This window comes from Cornus florida, unplaced genomic scaffold, assembly GCF_030987335.1.
Source record: "Cornus florida cultivar Cherokee Brave unplaced genomic scaffold, ASM3098733v1 CherokeeBrave_3.0.0_Hap2_Chr08, whole genome shotgun sequence".
NCBI lineage: Eukaryota > Viridiplantae > Streptophyta > Magnoliopsida > Cornales > Cornaceae > Cornus > Cornus florida.
This window is the reverse complement of record NW_026775578.1, coordinates 6,127,100-6,152,082: the sequence shown is the minus strand read 5'-3', so window position 1 is coordinate 6,152,082 and position 24,983 is coordinate 6,127,100. Positions and strand designations below refer to the sequence as shown.

The window sequence follows — 24,983 nt, the reverse complement described above, 5'->3', positions numbered from 1 at the left end:
ATACAATACTACCTAATAGCTTAAGTTTTTGAGTAAATGAGTAAGCACCCACCCGTTACAATTTGTTTCGATACCAGACTCAATCCTTGATCCGATACCATGCCAAGCGCTCGGGTAGGCAGGGTGACCCAACCGCGTAAGTTCGGGTGTGGGAGTAAATAACAAGTGAAAACTTGTTCCACATTGAATCCGAATGGAAAAATGTACGAATATAAATGGAAGAGTTACCACCGAATTACGATCCTTGGTAGTATATTTACCAATGTGATAACATTTCAAAATATTACACTAGTTACCTTTTACAAAAATATTGTCAATCCACAACTTTAATACTATTTCAGTTGATTTTTTAAAATCTTATTATTATTTAAATTTGTCTCCACTTAAACAAATTTTTGGGCCCGACAAATGCAACTGAAAAATGATAGCATTCATACTGTAAAATATATGGTACTCGGGTTTTGGGTATGGTTTAGCAATCATATCGAAATGTTTGGTATTTAAGTTTTGGGGTACTACAAAAGGCTTGACATTAATGTCGAAATCCTTCGTTGACAGCGTCGGCGTAGGGAAAACTATTATGAAATGCCGACCCTCAAAGGAGAGCAGTGTAATAAATGAAAACATAGGAAAACACTGTAATAATGGAATACGTTAGGAAAAGTCCCCTCTAATTATCCCCTTTAAAAAAATGATCATGTAAATGTCAAATGAATCTCTAAGAGTCTTGTACTAAACCTTTAAACACTTCATTCCTTTCCCCTGGTCCCAAAATGGCAGTTCAAAGTACGAAATCGTTTATCATGTTATAAAACAGGCCTGCTGAGTTTTCAGATGTTAGTCCAAAACATTGACACCTCGACCAAAACAAGCAAACCTAGTCAACTCGAAGTGTCCTTTTTTTTTTTTTTGATGAGTAAATAAGATTTAATAAAAAGTGTTCAACGCATCCCAGATACAATAAAAAGCAGGGACCTAAGGCCCCAAGGAATCCAGAAAATCAATAGTCTCCGTTGGGGAGTAACAATAACAACCCGAACCCCAAAAAGAAAGGGAATTAATAACAGAAGATTTGGGAGCAGCACCCGAAGATTCCTGTCCCTTGAAAGCTCTTTTATTGCGCTCCCTCCACAAACACCACCAGAGGCACAAAGGAGCCATCCTCCGCTGCCCTCTAGTTTGTGTCCTTTGACTTCAATGCCAAAAGTATCGTCTCTCTTGGTCCCTGAAACAGTCAAGGTGATCAAAAGTGAATATAAAATGAGCAAGATACCAAAATTTGCGAGGGCAGGAGTCAAGTCTTTTACAGATATTAACAAAAAAATAAAATTTAAAATGAAAAGAAAAAAAGAAGAAGAGCATTTCCTAAAACACAAACCATCAATCTAAATGCTCCACACATGTTGATCTTCATCTAAACATACTTCATTATAATGTTATTGGAGTGATGTATGTAGGTGAAGAAAGGTTCTGACACCACATGTAGTAGGGGAATGCTATGATGTAGAACCAGGAGAGAGGAGGAGAAGAGATATATTTAAATAACTTCATCAAATTTATCTATTTTTGCTCCTTCACAAGTAGAGGCCAATCACATACGGCTCATCCATCCGAGTCACATCTCTTTCTTTTCAAAGAGTACCTCCAAAACCCCTAAGAGTTGAAAACTGGATTTGTATTTACCATGAGGCAGAAACTCAGAACTCACATCACGTATAATTTTTACCGTCTGGTTAGAAGAGTAATTAGGTTTTAAATATTGCAAATAATTACAAACATATCATGACTCAAAAAGAACATTTCAATGACCGATGCTGCATCAACCAGGAGCTGCAATCATGTATAATTTTGTACCCAATTGACCTGGTTGGAGGAAAAAGCTGTTACTATTTTTTTTTGATAAGTAAAAGTTGTTACCATTTTGAAAAAAGGAAAAACAAGTGATAAACAAAAAACTGAAAAAAAAGGGTGCAGGGCTAAACAAAGAATGCTATGGTGAAATGAAAAAACTAGTAAAGAATGGCGTATGTAAAGCTTATAGGTACTACCAGTGGATGCCATTTTCGACACAAGTCAACACACATGGTTTCGTCACGCACATGGAAGTTTAAACTAATTATAAGAAGCCATGAGGTTTTATATTCCTACTGGAAAGCTAGAGGACCTTAAGGTTAACATAGAGAGGAAAGAGAGTGAAAAAGAGGCTCTATACAGAACACAATAGAAAAATATTTTAGCTCACAATAGACATATAGCTCTTAGGGTTAGCAACATTTCACTTTCTGTGTAGAGGGGTGTAGCGAGAAGCGGCCGAAGTGTGTATTAGGGTATATCTTATCTCATTACTTAAAAAGAACAATCCAACGGTCGAGATCAACTATGTATAGTGTGGCGACCTTGTGGCCAAGTACGAGACACTGGCAGGCAATCACACTGGGCAAGAATGGTGAAGTGCTTGTATGTGATGGTGTTATCTACAATTATTTTGAGACCTTTGGGGGTAAAACCCAAGAACAAAACCGTGCATGCTCAAGCCCAAAGCAGACAATCTCATACCATATGCAGGAGTGGGTGGTTACAAATAGCTTATGGGCTAACGCCTAATAGGCTATTGAGGTAATGGGTCTGTAAAGATTAAATAACTGATTGAGGGCCTATGGAACAAGCGTGAATTGGGCTAATGTTGTACATGTGGGTTAAAATTTTAAATATAGTGGGCTTTTAAGTAAACGAGTTTGTTCACGAGCCTAATGAGCCAAGCTTGGAGAACTGGGATGCTTAATCAACGATCGTTTGTTTACTTAACAGACGATCCCGAGCCGAGCTTTTAATGAGCGCGAGCTGTACGTGTCATTTGCAGCCCCACACTTTTTTTATAGGAAAAAGCTTGTCACAGGCCGCATGAGTGGGAATCGCCTTCCGATGTTGATACGAACCCATGACATGAAACGTGTCAAAAAAATTTGCCTAAATGATTTGGATCTTTTTCAGGGTCATCTAAAGGAAAGAGCATTGTTTCCTCTAAGAATTGTTTTTTTCTTTTCTCATGCATCTGTGACAAACCTAGTAGCGCTCTCTCACTCCTCCAAGTCAGGCTTCCTTCTCTCTTCCACCAAATTGCCATTGATGCTCATGAACTCCTCAATTCTGAAACCCTTATATCTCGGGCCACTGGCAATGTAAAAGAAGGGAAGCTATTACTCTCTCTCTGTTAGAAGCGATTTTCAGCAATCAAGGTTTCCTGAGGATTGCTACTTATCAAAAAAAAAAAAAAAAGGTTTCCTAAGGATTGCTACTACTAACATGGATTAGGGTTTATGGGAGGATCATTCCTTTGAAGTAGTAAATCTACCACTTCTCCTCCTCAACGGCGAGGTTGAATGCTTCCCAACTGAAGATGGTAGGACCTTTAGGGTCGATCATCAAAGTACGCAATGCCGAGAATCAATTCTTAAATCCTGCCTTGTTGGACGCTTCGATAGAGATGTGGGAAGCATCTAGTCAATCAAGACGCGGGCGACGCAGAATTGGAAGATCGTGTGCAGGGTAACGGTTTCAACAATGCCTGATCATCTTCTCCTGTTCAGATTACCATCCGAGAAAGAGGCACGAAGAGTCCTTATTTCTGGCAAGAAGACATGGGGCGCTACTACTTGGCAATTAATGTTTGGTATTTTACCGTCGGTTACTCGGCAGTGAGAACAAGGGGAAGGGGAAGACGAGTGGTGATGTACGGATTGCCCCTTCATCTTCGCTATCAGAGGTTGTTCGAAGCATTTGTGCGGTAATTTTAGAGACGTGGAGGTGGATGATATGGTGGTAGGGAAGAGAATTTTTTTTTTTTGATAAGTAATAAGTAATAATATATTAAAAGGCATTCAAAAGGGGGAACGCGTCCCGGATACAAAACGAAAGAAAGACCTAAGGACCCATGGAGTCCAATAGATCAACAACGTCTATGGAGGTGTAGAGAATTACTCTTTATGTTTCCGATGAAGGTGTGATCCCAGAGTTCACCATCCATTCTTCCGAAAGCCTCCATCGATTCATTTGGTAGATCCACACCACATCGTTGTCTTTCCGCACATCCTCAAGGACAGAGACGCATGAGGTTCAACGCGCCGTTTGCCTTACCATGTCGCAGACCACGTGATCACTCAGATGAACATTCAAATGTTATGAAAAGTACCAACATTGGGCCTGGGCTGAAGCATGGGTCGCATAGGCCCATTAACCAAGGGCCTATGTCCTGGTCTGGCCCTAGTGTCTCTCAAGGGATTAAGAGGAAGGTCCAGAGGGTCGCTGGGCCTTAATAATCGTCTGTCCATATCCTTATTATTTACCAAGCCTAGCCCAAATGTTTTGTCAAGGTCCAGTGGAGGAAGCTCGGCCTAAGTTCATGCCCATCCTTTATCAAAGTGTAACTCTTCCATCCTTCATCCATTTGTACACAGATATTGGTTAATAACGGAGAAGACGAGATGGAAACAGATCAATGTAGGCAAGGGAGGTTCAAGCAAGAAAAACATTACTTCTCGACACGATTTGTGTTGTTGTAACACAAACACAACAGGGCCTCTGCCCCTGATTCATCGGATAGTAGAAGCTTCAAGGGAGAAAGGTTGCAGGGAATATGCAGGACACAAAAGGGGTTAGAAGTAGGAGACCTTTAACATCTTGGAAAGGGGAGCAGGAGGTCAAGAATCTCATCTCCGATGTCAACTATGAAAGGAAGAATGGGGTGGCGAGGGAAAGGGGAAGGACCAGAAGTGGGAAAAGGAGAGGAGGGGAGATAATTGTTTATGGTTCTTAATGAAGCTACGAATCATCACTTGGAACGTTCGTGGTCTTAATCATCCGGACAAAAGGAGGGGGGTCAAGGTAGTTGTGAGGAAGTGAAGTGCCTATGTTATTTGTTTTCAAGAAACCAAGATGGCCTCCATTTCTGACGGGGTGGTTAGGAGTCTTTGGACAATGGGAAGTGCTGATGCTTCAGGTACCTCTGGCAGAATCCTAATTATGTGGGATCGCAAATGGCTGTCAAGGATGAACATATGGAAAGGGAGTTACTCTTTGTCTTGCGTGTTCAAGATGGAGGAGGACATTTTCAGATGGGTATTTTCTGGGGTCTACGGGCCAGTTATCGATAGTGAAAGACCTTCCTTTTGGGAGGGGCGGCCTTTACTGTTTGATTTGCCAATGGATGGGGCAGCCTTTACTTGGTCTAATGACAGGGACCCGGTTACTTTATCAAGGCTAGACAGATTCCTGATTTCTAGGGAGTGGGAAGAGAAATTCCCGGATGTTGTTCAGGTGGCTCTTGTAGGAGTGACATCTGATCATGTTCCCTTAGTTCTAGATTGCGGGGGTTTGAGATCTCGACGCACCCCATTCCGCTTTGAGAATATGTGGTTGAGATCAGAGGATTTCCAATGGAAAATCCAATCTTGGTGGGAGGAGGCATTGGCCACAGGTTCCTTTAGTTTTGTATTAGCCAGGAAGCTTCAGACCGTCAAAACTAAGCTTAAGAGGTGGAACAAGGAGGTGTTTGGGAATATTAAATGGAGGAAGAATAGAGTTATTGCTGACTTCGCTGAGATCGATCGTCTTGAAGAATTGGGACAGGATGTGGAGTCTCTTTGTGCTCTATGAGAGCTTCATGTCAGGCGATTTTTGCTGAGATCGTTATTATGGAGGAGATTTCATGGCGCCAGAAATCTCAGACTTTATGGTTTAAAGAAAGAGACCGGTTGGGGATAGTTTCTTTGCGAGTTCTCGAGGTTTGAGACAAGGAGACCCCTTGTCGTCTTTCTTTTTCCTTATCGTATGGAGGGTTTGAGCAGACTAATGACGAGAGCGGAGGCTTTGGGTTTTATCAGGGGCTTCAGAGTGGGCAGATATGTAGCTCATCAGATGGAGATCTCCCTTTTGCTGTTTGCGTATAATACCTTGGTTTTTTGTGATGCCGATGTCTCCCAACTTAGATATTTGAGGTGCATTCTTGTTTGTTTCCAGGTAGTTTCAGGGCTGAAGATTAATGTTGGAAAGAGTGTGCTTGTCCCGGTTGGGGATGTTTCGGATATTTCCTCCTTAGCTGCAGTTCTTGGGTGTGGGGTGGGTGTTTTTCCTCTTCCTTATTTGGGACTACCTTTGGGGGTCTCCTCTAGGAGGGTGGGGAGCTGGGATCCGGTAATTAATACGTTTTAGAAGAGGTTGGCAGGATGGAAGAAGCAATATCTGTTGAGGGGGGGAAGGTCACTCTTTTTAAGAGCACTCTCTCGTCCCTTCCCATTTACTTTTTATCTTTGTTTCAAATCCCATGCTCCGTCGCCGAAAGGAATGAGAAGATTCAAAGGGACTTTCTTTGGGGTGGAAGGGGAGAGGAGTTCAAGTATCTTGCTAAATGGGAGCAAGTTTGCAAGCCCTTAAAGCTAGGCGCTCCAACCTTTTCCTTTTTTTTTCGGATAAGTAAATTGTATTAAAAGGCGTTCAAAAGGGGAACGCATCCCGATAACAGAACAAGAACCAAAAGAAAACAAAAAGCAATTAAAACCAAGGAAAGAAGAAACCTATGGACCTAAGGATCCCAAAAAATCCATGATCTCCTCTGTAGAAGAACAATCTCTTCCCATACCCCAACAAAAAGGAGAACAAATGATGGAGTACTTTAAAACCCCAATGGGTAATTCCTCCCCAACAAAAGATCTTCTATTACGCTCTTTCCACAGACCCCACCAAATACAAAAAAGTGTCACCCTCCAGAAATCGCGAACACGAGTTCCCACCCTTTGCCCCCTCCAAACATCAATAAGAACCCGTGTGGTCCAAGGCATAACCCATTGAATGCTGAAAAGACCCAACATAAGCCTCCAACAATCATGAGCAACTGGGCAGTGCAACAGAAGGTGATTCATAGACTCCCCATCGGTCATAGAAAGGCAACACCGATTAACAATAATATGTCTTCTCTTACTTAAATTGTCCACAGTCAAGATCTTACCCCAAACAGCAGTCCAAACAAAGAAAGCCACCTTAAGAGGAGCCTTCGAATGCTAAACCGTTTTCCACGGGTAAGAGGAGGCTTGAAAATCGAATTTACAAAAAAAAGAAGACCGGACCTGAAAAATCTCCTGTGAAAAAGGCACCTAAGTCAAGATATCCGCCCCAGTACCATCCACCTTCTGTCGGTACAAAAGATCCAACAATTCAAAAACATCATCCAGCTCCCAATCCTGAAAAGCTAGCCGGAACTGAACAACCCAAGAAAGCCTACCGCTATCAAGGTGATAGCAGTCAGCAACCATAGCATGACAATCCACAGCAATACTAAACAATCTAGGAAACCGTCTGCACAATGGACGATTCTCACACCAGGGATCCGCACAAAACCGAACATTTCGATCTTCCCGAACTCTAAATCTAATATGTTTGGAGAACTCATCCCACCCCTTCCCAATGGAATGCCACACACCCACACCAACAACAATTCTAACCGGTCTAGTAGACCATCCCCTTCTCTCCTCCCCAAACCGACAAGCAAAAAGCTTCCTCCATAATCTATGTCTTTCACTACCAAACCTCCAAAGCCACTTGCCAAGAAGAGCCCTGTTGAAAGGTGCCAGTCTCCAAATTCCAAGACCTCCCGACTTAATGGGCCTCCAAACTTGCCACCTAACAAGATGATACTTTAACTCCTCTTCCCTACCACCCCAAAGGAAATTACGTTGAATCATCTCAAGTCTCCTAACAACGGAAGATGGAATCTGGAACAAGGAAAACAAGGAAAGAAAATAAGTTGGAAGACTGGACAGAACACTCTTAACCAACGTGACCTTTCCTCCTTTTGAGAGATATTGTTTTTTCCACCCAGCCAACCTTTTCTCGAAACGCTCAATAACCAGATCCCAACTACCCGCCCTTCTAGAGGAAACACCCAAAGGCAATCCCAAATAAGAAATAGGGAAAGAGCTCGTCCTACATCCAAGAACAGCTGCGAGAGAATCCACCTCCTGAACCTCCCCCACAGGAACAAACATACTCTTGCCCACATTAATTCTCAAACTAGAGACAACCTGAAAACACACCAGAACACATCTCAAGTATCTCAATTGATCAGAGTGATTGGCGGTGGTTGTGGTTCGCTTGAATTTTACGTAACTTGGAGATAGAAAGAGAGCACACGGATCCGTGAGATAAAACCTCGGACGTGAGAAAAAACCCGTAATCTGATTCATATTTATTTTTGGCACGTGTCAAGTTGTTAGTGGTCCATGTCAGCACAAGGAAAAGATTCCTGCTTATGCGGCCTGAGGCAAGCATTATTCTTCTTTATATTGCACCTAAATTGATCCCCTTACAATCTACTTATCAAAGGAGACATGAACAATGCATTTCTCTCAACAACTCTGTAATTCATATATTGAACATTCTTCCCTTTAATTAACTAACTATAAGTTTTTCACTTTAAGATAGAAATAGAGAGAGAAGCTGGGAATTCAAAAATAAATAACAAGCAAGGTGGAAGCATCCCTAGATAAGTAGTGAGATTTTTTAATTACAAAAACATTAAAGATGATAGGAAATTATGACATTTCACAGGAAAATTTAATGTCTTTCCGACACCAACTTTTGGTAAGGGGAGTTTCTGTAGGTTTTTTTCACACATTTAATATACCTGTAATTAAGGATTACCTCAGGGATGTCGGTGTAATTATATCATTATATCTCCCAGTACCATATCATTTTTTTTTTTTCTAGACGTATGAAAATCATACGTAAGTCTTTTCCTTTACTCCAACAATGTTTAACTATTGTCTTACTAAGTAAATCACCTCCATTGTGGATATTTCTAGCATAATACCCAAATTAGTTATCAGATACAATAGATTCATTTCTTAATTTAATTCAAAAGCCCCTTTTCCATATTTTCGTTGCATGACTTGTTAATTTATTGCTACAAGTATTTTTGGAACATAAAATTTAAAAATTTGACTGACCTAGTTGATTGACGGGAAGAAGGGTGGTTAGGGTGATTTTGTAAAGCCTCAAGGAAGGTTGACCACAATTTTCCAACTAGTTTCATCTGAAGGAAATTTCAAAATATCACTAAGGATACTTTACCCTAAATTCTATTTCTGAAAGTCCTCAATAAGCCAAAGAATAAAGTTTCTAAAGGTGCAATGGTAAATTAAGAAACACTACTAGAGTAGGCTGAGTCTAGTTGAGTTTACCTTCGGTAACCCTTTCTTCTTGAGATCCTCGTCAGTCATGCTTGCAAGACGTGGCATATCAATCTGCAGAAAAAGCAGGAGACATCAAACCAGTGATAGAATTTCTGAGGGTAAGAACCAAAGCAAGTACATAAAATTGCTGTAAACAAAGGAAAGCCATAAAATTCACACACGTCCTCATCTTCGAATATAAATGAATAGCCTCGAAGACCCAGCGGCTTCAGGAATTCCCACACCGATTTAGCCTGCACCAAATATGTATCACCTGTGAGTACCAAAAAACACATTATACTATGTATTTGGTCCCCAATCCCTATTATTTCTATTATTTTTTTTTATTTTAAAAAAAAGTCTACAGCTAAGCTGATGTTTAAGATAATTTGGGAGCAGAATCTGCAGCTTCACCAAGGATAAATATATCCCTCCAGGGTGAATAACCAACATAAGTTTAGCCAATTGTTAGGAGAATTGGTGATAAATTAAACTATTTCCAGTGAGACATAAGTTTTATTTTAAAGAAATAGAGTGATCGTCTAACCACATGGTCAACATATAATAACTATAAAAAACAAGTCAACTCTTGAATAATTTCCGAACGGATTGAAAGAAGGGAGTCAAAAAAAGATATTTAATATGCATTGCACCAAAAGTACCAAGGACTGAAACCTAGTAGTACCTCCTCTACCTCCCAAAGTGGAAGGTGAGGGTTCAAGTTCCCATAGGGGCAAATGGGTGTGAGTTTTTTGTTAAGTAATAAATTGCACCAAAAGTGAAAATAAAAATTACTAAACCCATAAACTTGAGCGGCATTTCTTACCCCTCCCAAAAGGGGAACGTGAAGGTCCCAATTTCGTTGTCACATTTACGTCGATCTTACCCAGAAGAGAGAAAGAACAAGCACCACCTCCACAACCAAGCCTTTTAAGGCCATAGTTCCAGTCAATCGACCAGCTATGATATCTTTCTTTACTAGCTATATCCCCGTTAACTTTGGTCTATGTCACCTTTGCTAAACAATGCATTTACTTTGCACGTCACCAAACCATCGTAACCAATTTTCTCTCATTTCATCCCCCAATTGGTGCTACTCCAACCATCTCCCGAATGTGATCATTTCTAATTCTGTCCTTTCTATTCTTGCTGCACACACATATGTCTCAACATTCGCATTTCTGCCACACCCACTTCATGCAAAATGTTGTTTCCTAACTGCCCAACATTCAGTACCATAGAGTATGGCTAGTCTAATAGCTGTTCGATATAACTCTCCTTCCAATCATAAAGGGATACACTTATAACATAATATACTAGATGTACTCATCCATTTAATTTATCATTTTATTTCTAATGATTAAGGTGATCTCCAATTTCTCTCCCATTATGAATCACTGATCCTAAGTAATGAAACGCCATAGAAATTTAGGAAAAAAAAAAAACACCAAAGCAAAATTAAAACTTCATTCTTTGTCACAGTGATAAATGCAACCACAGAAGTAATATTTTGAAATTTGGAGAACAATTAGATCAGGGCAATTTCCTTATTTCTTTTCCCAGAAACAGAGGTTGAGCTGCCGACTCTCTTTATAGCAGGTTGACTGCCCTCAGGTACCGACTCCAGCTTTGGTGGATCAATGTTCATTGGCTGCAAAGGCGTGTAGATACAGCAATGCATAAGGCACTCAGAATGGTCCTTAAGACCTGAAATAAAACCTTTCCACTTTTGAGTTCTCTGCTTAAAAATCCTTCATTAAAGCCCCAAAGTAAAACATATCTAAGACAAACTATACAAGCCATTGACATTCAATCAAAATATTATGTACAAAAGCTGCTATATATTATTATTTTTATTTATAATTACTAGACACACACACCCACACCAACACATATATATATACATATATAAGTCAAATAAAAGTAAAACTGCAGCCTTTAGATGAATGCAACTGTATCTCGAACAATTCATACCTGTCCGGCATTCAGACTTGTAGTCATATTGACTCCGCCTGAAAAACAAATCACATTGAAACAAATCATATTTGGAAATTTGATAATAAAATTAAATTTCTTTGAATGCAAATATCACTGCAATTACACGGCCTAAGAAGCATTCATCGGCTAAAGGGTTTCCAGTTGCATATCTTCATAACAATTTCTTTAACTTTATTTCGTGTTCTTTTACTTCATCTTCATACCCCTCGACAGCAATATATTTACCGATAAAGACATATATAATATTGTCACTTTCCCTGTTTCTTATTTTGCATTGCAATTACACACAATCTGAATGCAAAACATTTCCATTGATACTAGATAATATAAATATAGATTCCTCTCAACAAGTTATGCAAACTTCTAATTTTTGTCAAGCTGGTTACTGCAATGTGGTTGATGAATTAGGTGCTCAAATCATTTATTGGTCGACTTGTAATTGTTTATCTCAACGATATTTTGGTTTATGGTCAAACAGAGGCAGAACACCTTTTGCACTTGAGAGAGGTATTAACAGCTTTGCAGAAGAATAAAATCGTCATTAATCTGAAGAAGTGTAGCTTTGTGATCCTAAGCCTAGTATTCGTCGGCTATGTGGTTTGTAGTGATGGCATTCAGGCAGATGAGGAGAAGGTGAGGGCCATTCGGGAGTGGTCTACGCCGAAAAATGTGGGAGAAGTATGCAGTTTCCATGGCTTAGCCACGTTCTACTGAAGGTTCATCAAGAACTTCAGTAGTATTGTGGCTCCCATCACAGAATGCATGAAGAAAGGAAAATTCCAATGAGAAGAGGAAGTTGAGATAAGTTTTGCCTTAATCAAGGAAAAACTGTCAACAGCCCCAATCTTAGTCCTTCCAGATTTTGAGAAGCTATTTCAGGTAGATTGTGATGCCTCAATAGTGGGAATCGGAGCAATTCTATCACAAGAAGGAAGGCCAATAGCGTTTTACAGTGAGAAGCTGAGTGAAGCACGCAAGCAGTGGACTCCCTATGATTGGAATTCTATGCAGTGGTTCAAGCTTTGCATACATGGGAGCATTATCTTATCCAGTGAGAATTCGTGCTGTTTAAAGATCAGCAGGCACTGAAATCCATTATTAATAGGATGCACGCGCGATGGGTGGCTTATATCTAGCGATTCACCTTCTCGCTAAAACACAAGTCAGGCCAACAAAACAAAGTTGTAAACGCACTAAGTAGGAGAACAGCTTTCTTAGTGACTATGAGGGCTGAAATCACAGGGTTCAAGTGCCTGAAGGAGTTATATGAGAGGCCGACGAAGATTTTGGCCAAGCCTGGGCAGTATGTAACGAGCCAATCCTTTAAAGGGTTGTACATGCAGGAATGATTTCTCTTTAATGGCAATCAGTTGTGTATCCCACGAAGCTCTTTGCGGGAGCAAGTGGTTCGTGAATTGCATAAAGGAGGATTAGGAGGACATTTGGGGCATGGTGAGACGCGAGAGCTAGTAGAAGAACGGTATTATTGGCCACAACTCAAGCGTGACGTGGAGAACCATGTGTGGCGGTGCTCAATCTGCCAAACTAATAAAGGCCAATCTCAGAATATTGGTCTTTACACACCGCTGCCTATTTCAGATGCTCCATGGGAGAATTTATCCATGGATTTTGTTCTAGGGTTGCTGAGGACGCAACGAGGAGCAGACCCTGTTTTTGTGGTGGTCGATCGATTTTTTCCAAGATGTCCCATTTTATTGCATGCAAGAAGACGAACGATGCAGTCCAAATGGCCAATCTGTTCTTTAAGGAGGTGGTTCGTTTACATGGGGTGCCACAGTCCATTACCTTAGATCGTGACACCAAGTTCTTGTCTCACTTTTGGCGGACTTTATGGAAGAGATTCGATACCTCTCTTAATTTCAATAGCACCAGTCATCCCCAGACTGATGGCCAAATAGAGGTGGTGAATAGGACCCTTGGAAATCTAATTCGCTGTATTTCAAGAGAGAAACCCAAACAATGGGATCTTGCTCTTGCCCAGTCAAAATTTGCTTTCAATTGCATGGTTAACAGGTCCACTGGCTAATCCCCGTTTGCGGCTGTGTATTGCTGTCCTCCAAAAGTTGCTTTGGATTTGGTATCCTTACCGAAGTTCTCGGGGAAGAGTGTTGCTGTAGAGAAAATGGCTGAGCACATTAAGACCATTCAGGAGAGTGTCAAGAAACATCTAGGGGAAACTTACGCCAAATACAAGGCCGCAGCTGACAAGAGACAAAGGAAAAGAGTATTTGAAAAAGGGACCTGGTTATGGTGTATCAAAGAAAAGAGAGTTTTCCATTGGGAACATACAAGAAGCTGCAGGCCAAGAAATATGGCCCGTACCAGATTCTAAAGAAAATCAATGACAACGCCTATGTGATTGATTTACCTGCTGACATGGCCATTTCTTCTGCCTTCAATGTGGCTAACAGACATGAATATTATCCGCCATATTCGGGTAACTCGGGGACGAGTTCTTTTTGCGCAGGGAAGACTGATGTAGAACAGCTCACTCGTGATTATCTGAGCATGCAGCATCACTGCAAATCAGGGAGGTTGAAAAGGTAAGGAGAATAAAAGAAAATAATAAATAAAGAAAAGTCAAAAGGATATTTGGTGTAGTTGCCAGCAATAGAATTCTCCGTTGCAAGAATTAAGGAGGATTCAGAAAATAAATAAGAAGATTTGGTGTAGTTGCCAATAATAGAAGATATTATTCTCCATTGCAAGATTTAAGGAGGATTCTACTCCATTAAATCTCATATTTCCCCTTTAATATTATTTCACGCATGCTTTCTTTTTTTATTTTATTTTTGACTTGCCTATACAAAGGCAAGAGATGTAAGTCTACAGACATCATCATTATCAATATAATTTCAGTTTCTCTCTTGTGAGTGTGTTCTTTGTGAATTCAAGGGTTTAACCCTGTTCTTTATCGTTTCCGCTACGTTAGTACATGATTGCAAATTTACCCCAAATGCATTGTATTTTATATTACTTCTAACTAATTATTTTTCTTCGGTGCAGTGTGAAGATACGAGATGCAATGTGTGGCAGCATATTGGTTGTGTTATTATTCCGGAGAAGCCTATGGAGGGTGTTCTACCTGTTCATCCCGACTTTTTTTACTGTGAACTCTGCAGACTCAGTCGGGCTGACCCGTATGTAGTGCCCATCTTTTCCTTTTCCTTTTTTGGATTATAATGTGCTTTAATGATTTCTGTGCATTCTATTGTTTTTTTTTTGGTATCTTAGTTGTTGGCTGCATCATATTGTGCCTCTTGTTTCTGTTGCTGGTTTAGCTTTAATATTATGATTGTTTTGTTATCACATCGCAATTTGAGACTCCTTTTATCTTTTTATTTTTATTTTTTTGGTTCTATTGACTGTTTAATTTATGGCATTAATTAGTTTGCTTTTAAGCTTTCCATGTCATAGTTTTGTGCAATTACAGGTTTTTACGCATTTCCTTTGGTTTTATATTATATTATAGGGTAAAGTACAATGACACCCCTTACGGTTTGGCATAAGGACAACCATATACAAGTTGGCCTATTTTTGGAGAATGACACCCCTTATCAGAATTTTTGATCCAAACAAGCCCTTAATACGTTGGAAAAGACGAGATTGCCCATCACTAATTAATTCATTTTGAGTGTAAATTACCAAAATTTATGAAAAGTCATTTTGCCCTTAGTATATATATACAATAATATACACACTATTACTGCCACTTCTTGTAGAGAGATTTGAAGCTGATGGGTGGAGGACGTCGGTAGTGGTAGTGGTTATGGTGGTACATGGCATGGTGAGGGCATATATAAACATACACAAACACACACACATATATATATACACTCATATACTACGTATATAATAAAGTTTTTGGGTAACTTTAGAGAAAGAGAAAGTTAGTACAAAAAGAGAAAGAAGTTAGTATTGATTGAACCGATGTGAAGCTGGTGGGTGGATGTCGGCGGCGGCAGTGGTGGTGGTGGTTCATGGCATGGTGGCGTTGGGTAGTGGTGATAGCCAGAAAGATGAGGCCGCCGGCGGTAATGGTTGTGGTGGTTCATGGCATGGTGGCGGTGCGTAGTGGGTGGTGATGAGGACAACGGACGGTGTCGCCTTCACCAAAGACTTCACTGGCCTCAAACTTGTTCTATATCACGCTCCCACGTGCCAAGATTTGTCTCTGCAATAGATCTAACGCGTGTACACGCGCCCTGCCGCTGGCCACTCGCTCCGAGCTCCCTTCACGTCGCCGAAACACCTTCTTCTTCCACAAATGAGAAGTCAAAAAGCCCATCAAAGAATCATTCCGCAGGCGCTTGTTTCTGCACCATTGGCATCACCAAAAACTGAATCAGCGATTCTAGAACCAAAATCACTACTCGTTGCCGCAACTCTCCTCATCCATGCAAGCTTCAAGGAAAAAAAATCTGTTCTTACCCAAAGTTCAGTCTGCCCTTCGCTGGTAAATTCAGTCTCTCGCTGGTTCAGTCCGCTCCTCGCCGTTTTAGTCGCTGCTCCAGTGAATACACAATGGTGGGTGGTTTTGGGGATGGAGACGATGGTGGTGAGGGGTTTAGGGGTGGAGAGGGCTAGGGATTTGGTGGTGGGTTTGAGGGAGAGGCAGTGGTGGCTTGTTTGGGTTAGGGTTTGAGAGGGGAAAGAGAAGAAGAGAGAGGAGAGAGAAAAATTGGGGTTTTCAAATGGGTTGTACCCAGTAATCCATTTACACCTATTTGATCCAAGGGTATTTAAGTCGATCAAAAAGGGTTGTATTGTTTAAATTGATAATTTAATATGACAAAGGGTAATAAAGTCAATTCATCATTGTCAGGTGCTTTGTCAACTTTACCAAACCTGAGGGGGTGTCATTGTCCAAAAATAGACTAACTTGCATATGTCTATCTTTGTACCAAACATTTGGGGATGTCATTGTACTTTACCCGGGTGTCATTGTACTTTACCCTATATTTATAATATATTATAGGGTAAAGTGCAAAAAACTCCCCTGAACTTTCGACCAATTGCACAAAACCTCCCTGAATTAACAAATGCCCCCCTAAACTATGATAAAGTTGCAGTTAAGGACAGTAGACAAGTCTCCGGCACCGATAAAAGAGGATTACAATATTACCCTTTAGTGGAAGGACGTTGTTTTAGTGTTTTCTTAACCTCAGTTGCTGATGTGTCAAAAAAAAATCTTAACAATCTAATAGCATTTTGACAACACAGTAGTACTTTATCACCTTAATTATTTTATCCAAAAACACGGCCTTCCACATAAGGCTGTCTCTCCTACGCCCTAGTTTTTCCAGTCAAAGATATTACAGACATATCGTAACCTTCAATACCAGCATTTGTTCTTCAATGAAGTTCTCGATTTGGGCCTTCAAAGATGCTCACGGTTTATTTAACTGGGTTTTGTATGATGCTGATGCTAAGTTACTGGTTTGCTCATTGGGATTGTATCGTGAGGCTTAGAGCTTCTCGCCGGCGGTTATAGAGTTTGAGATCAGTCTCTCACCGGTTTGCTCCTTGTTGATGCTTAGAGTTTCTCGTCGGCGCCGACGATCATGGAGTTTGAGGTTGGGCTCTCACTGGTAACCACTGTCATCTCCACAATCCCGACCCACAACCACCACTAGCCTGACCCACAACCACCACCAACACAGTATTCCTAAAAATGAACCACCACCAACATTAGAAGTTGGAATCCTATCCCTACCAAATCATCAGCCAATCAACAATCACAAACGAACCCCAACCTTCCTTTTATTTAATTATTTAGTTTTTTGGACAAGCCTTCCTTTTATTCACGCCACACACAGTGCAGAAAAGGAAGCCATTGAAGTTGGAGGAGGAGATGGGTCTAGTGATGGTGGTGTTATGACAGCAACTACGGAGGTTAGAGCTCGGGGGAGGAGATGGAACTGGCGCAGTGGTTTGGGACGGTAGTAAATCAGCTTTAAAATCGGCGACCAGGCAAATCTGTGAGACCACGGCAAATCACAAATCCACAGTCCGATAGTCACCAAGGACGACGGCTAGTTCGGAACCCTATAGTGACACTATGATAGATGATCGAGCCGGCCGTTACAAGAAAGAAATTTCAAGAACGAGACGGAAACGCGCGTTGCCGGCTCGTTTGCAGCGATGATGGTAGCGACTTCGGCGGCTACAACAGGTTCATAGCGGTGATGAGGTCGCGACGGCGATATTGAGAGAGAGAAGGTGGGCTGAGGATGCGGCGGTGGTGAAATTGAGAGAGAAGGTGGGTGAATTGACGGCATCGCGGAGAGAGAGATGAGGGGGAAACAAAAGTGGGTTAGGGTTTTTTCTTTTTCTTTTTTCTTTTTTTCTTCCAGAAAATTAGCATCAGCCGCGATAAGGACGCCAAACACCTCTAGCACCAGCGGCGATGAGGGCGCCGACCTCCTCTAGCACCAGCGGCGATAAGGACCGTGACCACCTCTTTCTCAAATCCATCCCTCGCCGCACCGAGGCCTGTGATTTTTTTAGGGCTTTAATTTGGGATTTTTTTTATTTTTATTTTATACATTTAATAGTATAAAGGTAATTTTGTCATTTTCAAAATATATTGCCGGCATGTATTCATCACGCGCCTAATTGCCGGAGAAATCAAACGGAATTTTGCCTGTGTGTAATTTTTGCAAAAAAATTGATAGTTGAGGGAATTAATTGTACAAAAAATAGTTCAAGGGGGGTTTTTAGGGGGAGAGAGTATAGTCCAGGGGGTTTTTTGCACTTTACCCTATATTATATTATACGCGGGTGATTAACTCTTGTGATATGTTGTGCTTCCCAATGGCGTCAGTTTAAATTTCTTAGTTCAATTTGTTATTTGGTTTCTTTCATTCTGCATCTGTATGATGCTGCGAATTTTCACCATCAGCATTACATTTCAAAATTTTCAACCAGTCAATTGATTATCTATCATGTAATTCTACTTGTTGAATTCCTCAGAACTCGTCTTTTTTTGACTTACCTTCCTACAATGTTGTTGTTGTCATTGCACATTATTGGAGTATTGATGATTTTGTAAGAACTGTGGGAAGTTTTCTATCTTTATTCCTTTCCTTTTTTTCTTTTCCCCCTTACAATTTGAAGCTGGAAGTGCCAAGTAACATACATCATTTGATTGAATGAAGGGAAACAATGTGATGTAGATGATTTTTTCAAATGTGAATTACTTGAATATTGCAACACTTGACATTATTTTTCCAGGCAGTCTCATCTGCCTAGGTTAAATGGGGTTGTTCATTTAGCAAACGATGGAAATTGTTTGTTATGACCTGGCTTAACAATCCGGAGCCTTCGTTGCCGACGGATATATATTGGCCGCCGTTGAAGGAACCACCAGAAAACCCCATAGTCTCCGGGATCCGGCTCCACCTTGGCCGGATTCGAGGGATTCAGAGCTTGTGCGGCCTCGCGATCTGTCGCCATCGCCAACGGCAATCTGTTCTCCGCACCCTCACCGCTTCAACTCTCTGCTCAGTCGGCGACCCGCCATCCAGTCACCGGATCTGTCCCGCCGGATCTGTCTCAACCGCCATCTCCATCTTCGCCGGCTCCAGAGATCATCACAGTCGGCCGAGCCAGTGAAGGAGAGAGAAGATGGGTTTCTGTGATAGAGAAGATGGGTTTCTGGATTTTAATCCGCGTAACTAAGCTCAAATTAAAAATACATAAAGAAGTCAATAATATAAAGTATAAATAATTTACCGTATTAAAAAATGGTAAATTTTGTAAGCGGTTAAATGGAAAAAAAATTGAACTGGCTTCCATACTGTAAAAATTATAATTATTTTTTTTTTAAACCCATCTCAGAAAAGAGAATAAATAAAATTTTTAGTGATTTGAAACTCAAAGTGAATAAAACTATCAAAAGTGGGGCTGGTTGAAAATAAATAGGCCTATATGTCATTTTAAAGGAAAAGTGTGATTTAGAAGTTAATAAAGTAAATGGCCTGATCACAGTATTTCTTAATTAATAAGCTTATGCACATCCACCTATATAATCCAGCGCGCAATGGTTGTTCCTAGCATGAAGTGGGAAAAATAAAAAAATAAAAAAAACATTTGGTCGGAATAAGTATTGCAGTTGAGATCAAGTTCAAATTTTGAAGTTGAATTCGTTGAGCATTTAATTTATTGCAATAGAAAAAAATATTTATGTAGGGAAAAAAAATGTTTAGGTACAAAATCTAATAATAAAAAATAATTGTTAGGTGAAAAAAAAAATGTATTTATTCTACTTATTTGTATGTTTGTAAAAAAATCTTAAAATTATGGCAATATTTTTATAAGGTTTTCAAATTTCATGATTACTTGCCGTTAATGAAATTTAGAAACTTTAAACTAATTAAAGTAATTTTAACTTAATGATATTCTTTCTAGTTTATTTCACGATAAATATGTAAAGGGGGAAGTGGAGAGTGTACTTTTTTATTATACCGTGTTGTTATATATGGGCTTGAAATTTCAAAATTATATATATATAAACTACATTAATGAAATTAAAAAATATTTGAAAACTATGATTCAAGAGCCCTAAGTCTATGCAAAAGAATAGATGTCAAAGTGTAAAAAATACGAAATGATGATTTTGTGTTTTTTTTTTTTTTTTTGAATTTTTTTATTACAAATTTTGCACAATTGATCATGTTGATGCGGAAATCCTCACGACTCAGAACGATGGCGTTTACCTGCAAAATAAAGAGACGTCACCTCGAATGGCACCGGTGGGGTGCCGACCGAAGACCCTCCGACGATCAAGTTAGTACTTGTAATCGTATCACATAATAATTATGTATATTCTGTTTAGGGGTTTTTTCTCGTACCTTCTTTAACGGCTTGGTGCCCTATTTATGGCTGTCGATCTTAATCAAATTGGTCCTGCGAGAGATTTGCTTGTGCAAGATAAGAGGAGATCGTCTGTTGCCAGATTTATCGAGGATATGTTTTGCTCCTTTGATTTTCTTAAATTATGCCAAGGTTATCCTCACCCTGTTGAACCACGTTGTCATTCATTATCATAGATAAGAAATGTCATCATTCTTATCCGATGGAAATCTTTATTTCTGATAACGAAATATGTCGAAGAGATCTGGCGGCTGGTCAAGGTAGGTTATTTTTCCCTATCAGTTGCCCTTCATTCCCAAGCTTGCTCGTCTAGCTTTGGGAATGTGAAATTTTTTTTTTTTTTTTTTTGGCCCTGGGAACAGTACCCCCGCGGTACTGTTCATGTGAACAGTAGAAGTTTTTTTTTTTTTTTTTTTTTTTTTTTCTTGCCCTAGAACAGTACCCCCACAGGTACTATTCCCGCAGGTACTGTTCATGTGAATAGTTTTTTTTTTTTTTTCCTTGCCCTGGGAACTCTTCCCTTTGGTACTATTTTTAGTACATTTGGGTAATCTCCTCGCAGGTACTATTTTTAGTACCTTTGGGTATTCTGCCCCTAGGTACTATTTTTGATACCCTTGGGTACTCTGCCCCTATGTATTCTTTTTGATACCCTTGGGTACTCTTCCCTTGGTAAGGGAATAAATTGAATGAGCTTCACTCAGGTCGTCACTCCTTTAATAAGGGAATTAAATTTTACGAGCTATACTCAGCTCGTCCCCTTTAGTAAGGAATTTTTATTTACTATCCCTTATAGTACAGGAATATTAATTAAGGGATTCATTCAGCCCGGGTCCTTGTAGTACAGGACATTTATTTACTATCCCTTATAGTACGGGGATATTGATTATGGGATTCATGCAACCCGAGTTCTTTTAGTACATGACATTTCTTTACTATCCCTTATAGTACGAGTATATTGATTACGGGATTCATTTAGCCCGTCCCTTTAGTAAGGGAATAAATTTTACGAGCTTTACTCAGCTCGTCCCTTTAGTAAAGGGAATTAAGTTTTACGAGCTTAACTCAACTCATCCCTTTAGTAAGGGAATTAATTACCACATAGGTATAACACGTGAGGGGGAGGATCGTTTTTTGACCTGACCTTTGTAGGTTAAGTCTTGATCTCTGATGACCATACTTTTGTCAGTTAGGCCTTGGTCTTGGTCTCTGATGACCAGACTTGGGGTGACCGGGCACTGATCTTGGATGACCGAGCCTTTGTAGACTTTGGGCAATCAATTCTTAATCTTGGTTGACTAGGCCTTGGTTTTGGATAACCAAGTCTTGATTTATAATAACCAAGGGTTGTACCCTTCCCGGTGTGTAGAGACTTACCTTATTATGGTTTCGGAGGATCGAGCACCGGTCTTGAACGACTAGTGCCCCCGATGGGTCGCTAAAGGAAAGAGACTAAAAACCCGACTAGCTCGATGCACCAAGGTACGTCAATCTTCTAAACCTTGTCATCATATGTAGATTGATGATTGATATCGTGTGATCCATTATTCTGTCCCCGATGCTGGGATCTTGGGTGATGACCCATTCTATGGACATTTATACAATAGACGGGGTGTCTGGTGCTGCAACAATTTACAGTTGTCTAAAAATATTAAATTGTATTAGAAAGAATTACTGAAAATTAACCTGCAATGGATTGTTAATCCAAAATTCTACATAATCTGAAGTCGATAAGCAATTCCTGCAAGGGAAAAGAGGTGACGATTGTCGTCTAGTAGGTGGAGGCTTAGTGTCCAGCGACTAGCTTGATGCTTGGTGGATAGGGGCATGGTACCTAACGGCTGATAGATGACGGTCTGGTGGCCAATACCTCGTTGGGTCCAATGATCGCCCTTAACTTAGGAACCTCCTTGGGAATACAGACCTCATGGGATCTTGAGGGACATTGAACTCCTTGGACCTGAAGACCTCGATACATTCTTGGGTGTAAAAGGCCACCCTGATTGCACGAACGGACGGAGTAATGAGACTCCGTTGCTAGAGACATCCTTAGTAGTAGAGGCTTTACTAGTAGGTAGAGACCCCCTTGTTGCTGGTGATCTTCTTGATGGGTGATGAGCGCTGAAAAGTACACATTTAAACCCCTTAAGCTTGAGTATTTTAGGACCTTTATCTATCTTATTTACCCGTTTTAGTACTTATTTGTGTTTTTATCTATTTCAGGTCAATAATGTTAAAATGGGCTAAAAATGAGTTCTTAAGGCCTTTTTGGAGTCAAACTAATTCTTAGCGATGATCCGGAGCAAAAAGAGGCTGATTTGGAGCAAAAAGAAGATGATACTGAAAAGCTGAAAAGTTGGATGAATCGCAGAAAAAGTTGGATCGATCGAACTTTTAGTTGGATCGATCAGAAAAGTTGGATCGATCGAAAAATAAATTGGATCGATCGAAAATAAGTTGGATCGATCGAACTGGACATGCTGGCATCAAGCTGTCACTTTTTCCGTGCGCGCCCAAAAGTTCACCTACCAAAAAGTTGCGGGATTAGATATTTTTGGGCATATATTCTAGACTTAGTGACTAAGAAAAGGACCTTCTTTATAAAGGGAAGCAACCCATTTGTAAAAAGGGATTCTTTAGGCTTTTTATCATTTTTATTTTCTACATTGTAATTTTTATTTCCCTAGAAAAGTTAGAGATTAGGGTTAGAAAAAAAGAGAGAAGTGGAGGCACATCTCAAGAACACATCTCTAAATCTACTATCTCTCCATCTCTAGAGCTTAAAAGAAGAAGAAGAAAAAGATGGAGCCATGTTTGGAGCTTGATTCCATGACTACATCCACCTCCTTCATGATTGACTAGATTTACACTTAGGGCTTGGATGAGCCCTAAGTCTTGTGTAATCTAAACCCTTGTATTTCTATTTTTGGGGATTTTTATATATATTATTGTGATTAGTATTCTAGCCTTGTGAATGTCATGAATCTTGGTATATTTCTATGATTTCCATGGTCTAATTCTTCCTATTAATTCTCTAGTTTATTTACATGTCTATGTGTGATTAAATTAGGAATTATGTCTCACATGATTCATATGGGTTAATTCTTCCATTGATTCTCTATTTTAATTACATGTTGTCTTATGTGTGATTATTTGGGGAATTGATCTATACACTAGTTTTTCTATATTAATTGCATGTCTATGTGTGATTGATTGAAAATCTAGTGATGGCTAGATATTAGTGCTTAATGGAATGCTCTTGTTATGTCTCTTGATGGTTCATACTTATTCCTTGATGGATTGTACCTCTCCCTTAGTTTATTTTCATGCTAGTAGTGTAGTTGTAGTGTAGTGTTAGATGGGGAGACAATTCATGCTTGTTCTTTGATGTTCCATGTTTTTGAATGCAAGAAGCATATGCTCTAATATTGTGGTGTAATGGAATTTTGAGCTTAATGAAGGATTAATGACTTGTTATGATATATTGTATCTTTCACATGTGTTTAGACAATATATTCCTCTCCCAATAGATATATTGTGGCCTCTCACATGATGTTTAGACAATATATGTTTAACTAAGTCATCCTTGTGAAGTATTTGGACTCTGAGCTTAATGAAAGGTTTAATGACTTGATTTGATATTTTGTTCTCTTCACATGTTGTCTAGACAATATATTCCTCTTCCAATAAATATATTATAGCCTTTCACATGTTGTTTAGACGTTATACACTTGTTGAGTCACCTTTGCTAGTCGAACCAATTTTGTTCACAACAATGTATTCCCCATTAATGGAAAGCAAGTGGTTAATTACATGAGCTTAGTGGTGATTCCAACACCCTAAGTCCTCTCTTCTCATCTCTTAAATCCCTATCTCTACTTAGTTTTATTTTTATTGCATTTTAATTAATCTTTTCTAGAAGTAATCAACCAACCCAACTCTCTTTTGCAATCATTTGGTACGCTAGAGTCGAAGTTGAAATTCCAACACGTATAATCCCTTGGGACGATCCCTACTCACTCTTGCTACGTTAGTAGTGGTGTTGGTAGTGGTTTTTATAAATTTAAATTTGACATAAAAGGCTTTTCTTGAACCACACATTCACTACATTTAGTTTGGCGTATTGGAACGGCCGTCGTCAATGGGTGAAGACCTACTCGTTTATGTAGGTGTAGAAGGACCAGGTCTTAGTCTTCAACGATCAAGCCTTGGTAATTGGCTGCTGCCCGATATGAGATGGAGTCTGGTCTTAGACGACCAAACCTCAGTAGTGAGGGGACCAAGCATCGCTAGATGGAAAACACCATATTGGACGGCCTGGGTCGACATGCCAAATTTTGATTATTGTCATCGTACACTGGGTGGCATCACGCAACCCACTGTTTTGCCCCCAGTATAATGGACGGGTAATCAAGATGTAGAGTCCCGTCCTTATATAAGAACATGGAAACCCGTTGTCAACTGATGACTTTGGGATGGTTTCCATGATCGAAAACTTTAGTCTTGCCATCCGAGCCAAGTCGCGTCGGGATTATTATTTTTTCAGAGAACTAATCGTTCCCACAGACGGCGCCAGCTGTTGATGCGGAAATCCTCACAACTCGGAACGATGGCGTTTACCTGCAAAATAAAGGAACGTCACCTCGAATGGCACCGGTGGGGTGCCGGCTGAGGACTTTCCGACGATCAAGTTAATACTTATAATCGTATCACATAATAATTATGTATATTCTGTTTAGGAATTTTTTCTCGTACCTTCTTTAACGGCTTGGTGCCCTATTTATGGCTTTCGATCGTAATCAAATTGGTCTTACGGGAGATTTGCTTGTGCGAGATAAGAGGAGATCGTCTGTTGCCAGATTTGTC

The 24,983-nt window shown here is 40.0% G+C and overlaps 1 protein-coding gene across 1 annotated transcript; it reads right to left on the bottom strand.

Annotated features, from left to right (window-relative positions):
* Positions 1 to 688: 688 nt before the first annotated feature.
* On the bottom strand, positions 689 to 13,407 carry LOC132269629 (uncharacterized). Its single transcript, XM_059770881.1, has 7 exons — positions 13,328 to 13,407; positions 11,196 to 11,233; positions 10,770 to 10,928; positions 9,404 to 9,477; positions 9,231 to 9,293; positions 8,997 to 9,082; positions 689 to 1,225 (listed from the first exon to the last, which is right to left on the bottom strand). Exons 1-7 carry the CDS (start codon positions 13,405 to 13,407, stop codon positions 1,195 to 1,197), a joined length of 531 nt encoding a protein of 176 aa, XP_059626864.1. The 3' UTR covers positions 689 to 1,194.
* Between the last annotated feature and the right edge of the window lie 11,576 nt (positions 13,408 to 24,983).

Excerpts from the sequence above, each read along its gene's own strand:
- LOC132269629 (XM_059770881.1), bottom strand. The coding sequence starts at position 13,407 with ATGTTTCTTGACACTCTCCTGAATGGTCTTAATGTGCTCAGCCATTTT. Across the intron at positions 9,294-9,403 it reads TTATATTCGAAGATGAGGAC|ATTGATATGCCACGTCTTGC; the intron begins GTGTGTGAATTT and ends CTTTTTCTGCAG. Across the intron at positions 1,226-8,996 it reads TCTTCCCGTCAATCAACTAG|GGACCAAGAGAGACGATACT; the intron begins GTCAGTCAAATT and ends TGACTGTTTCAG.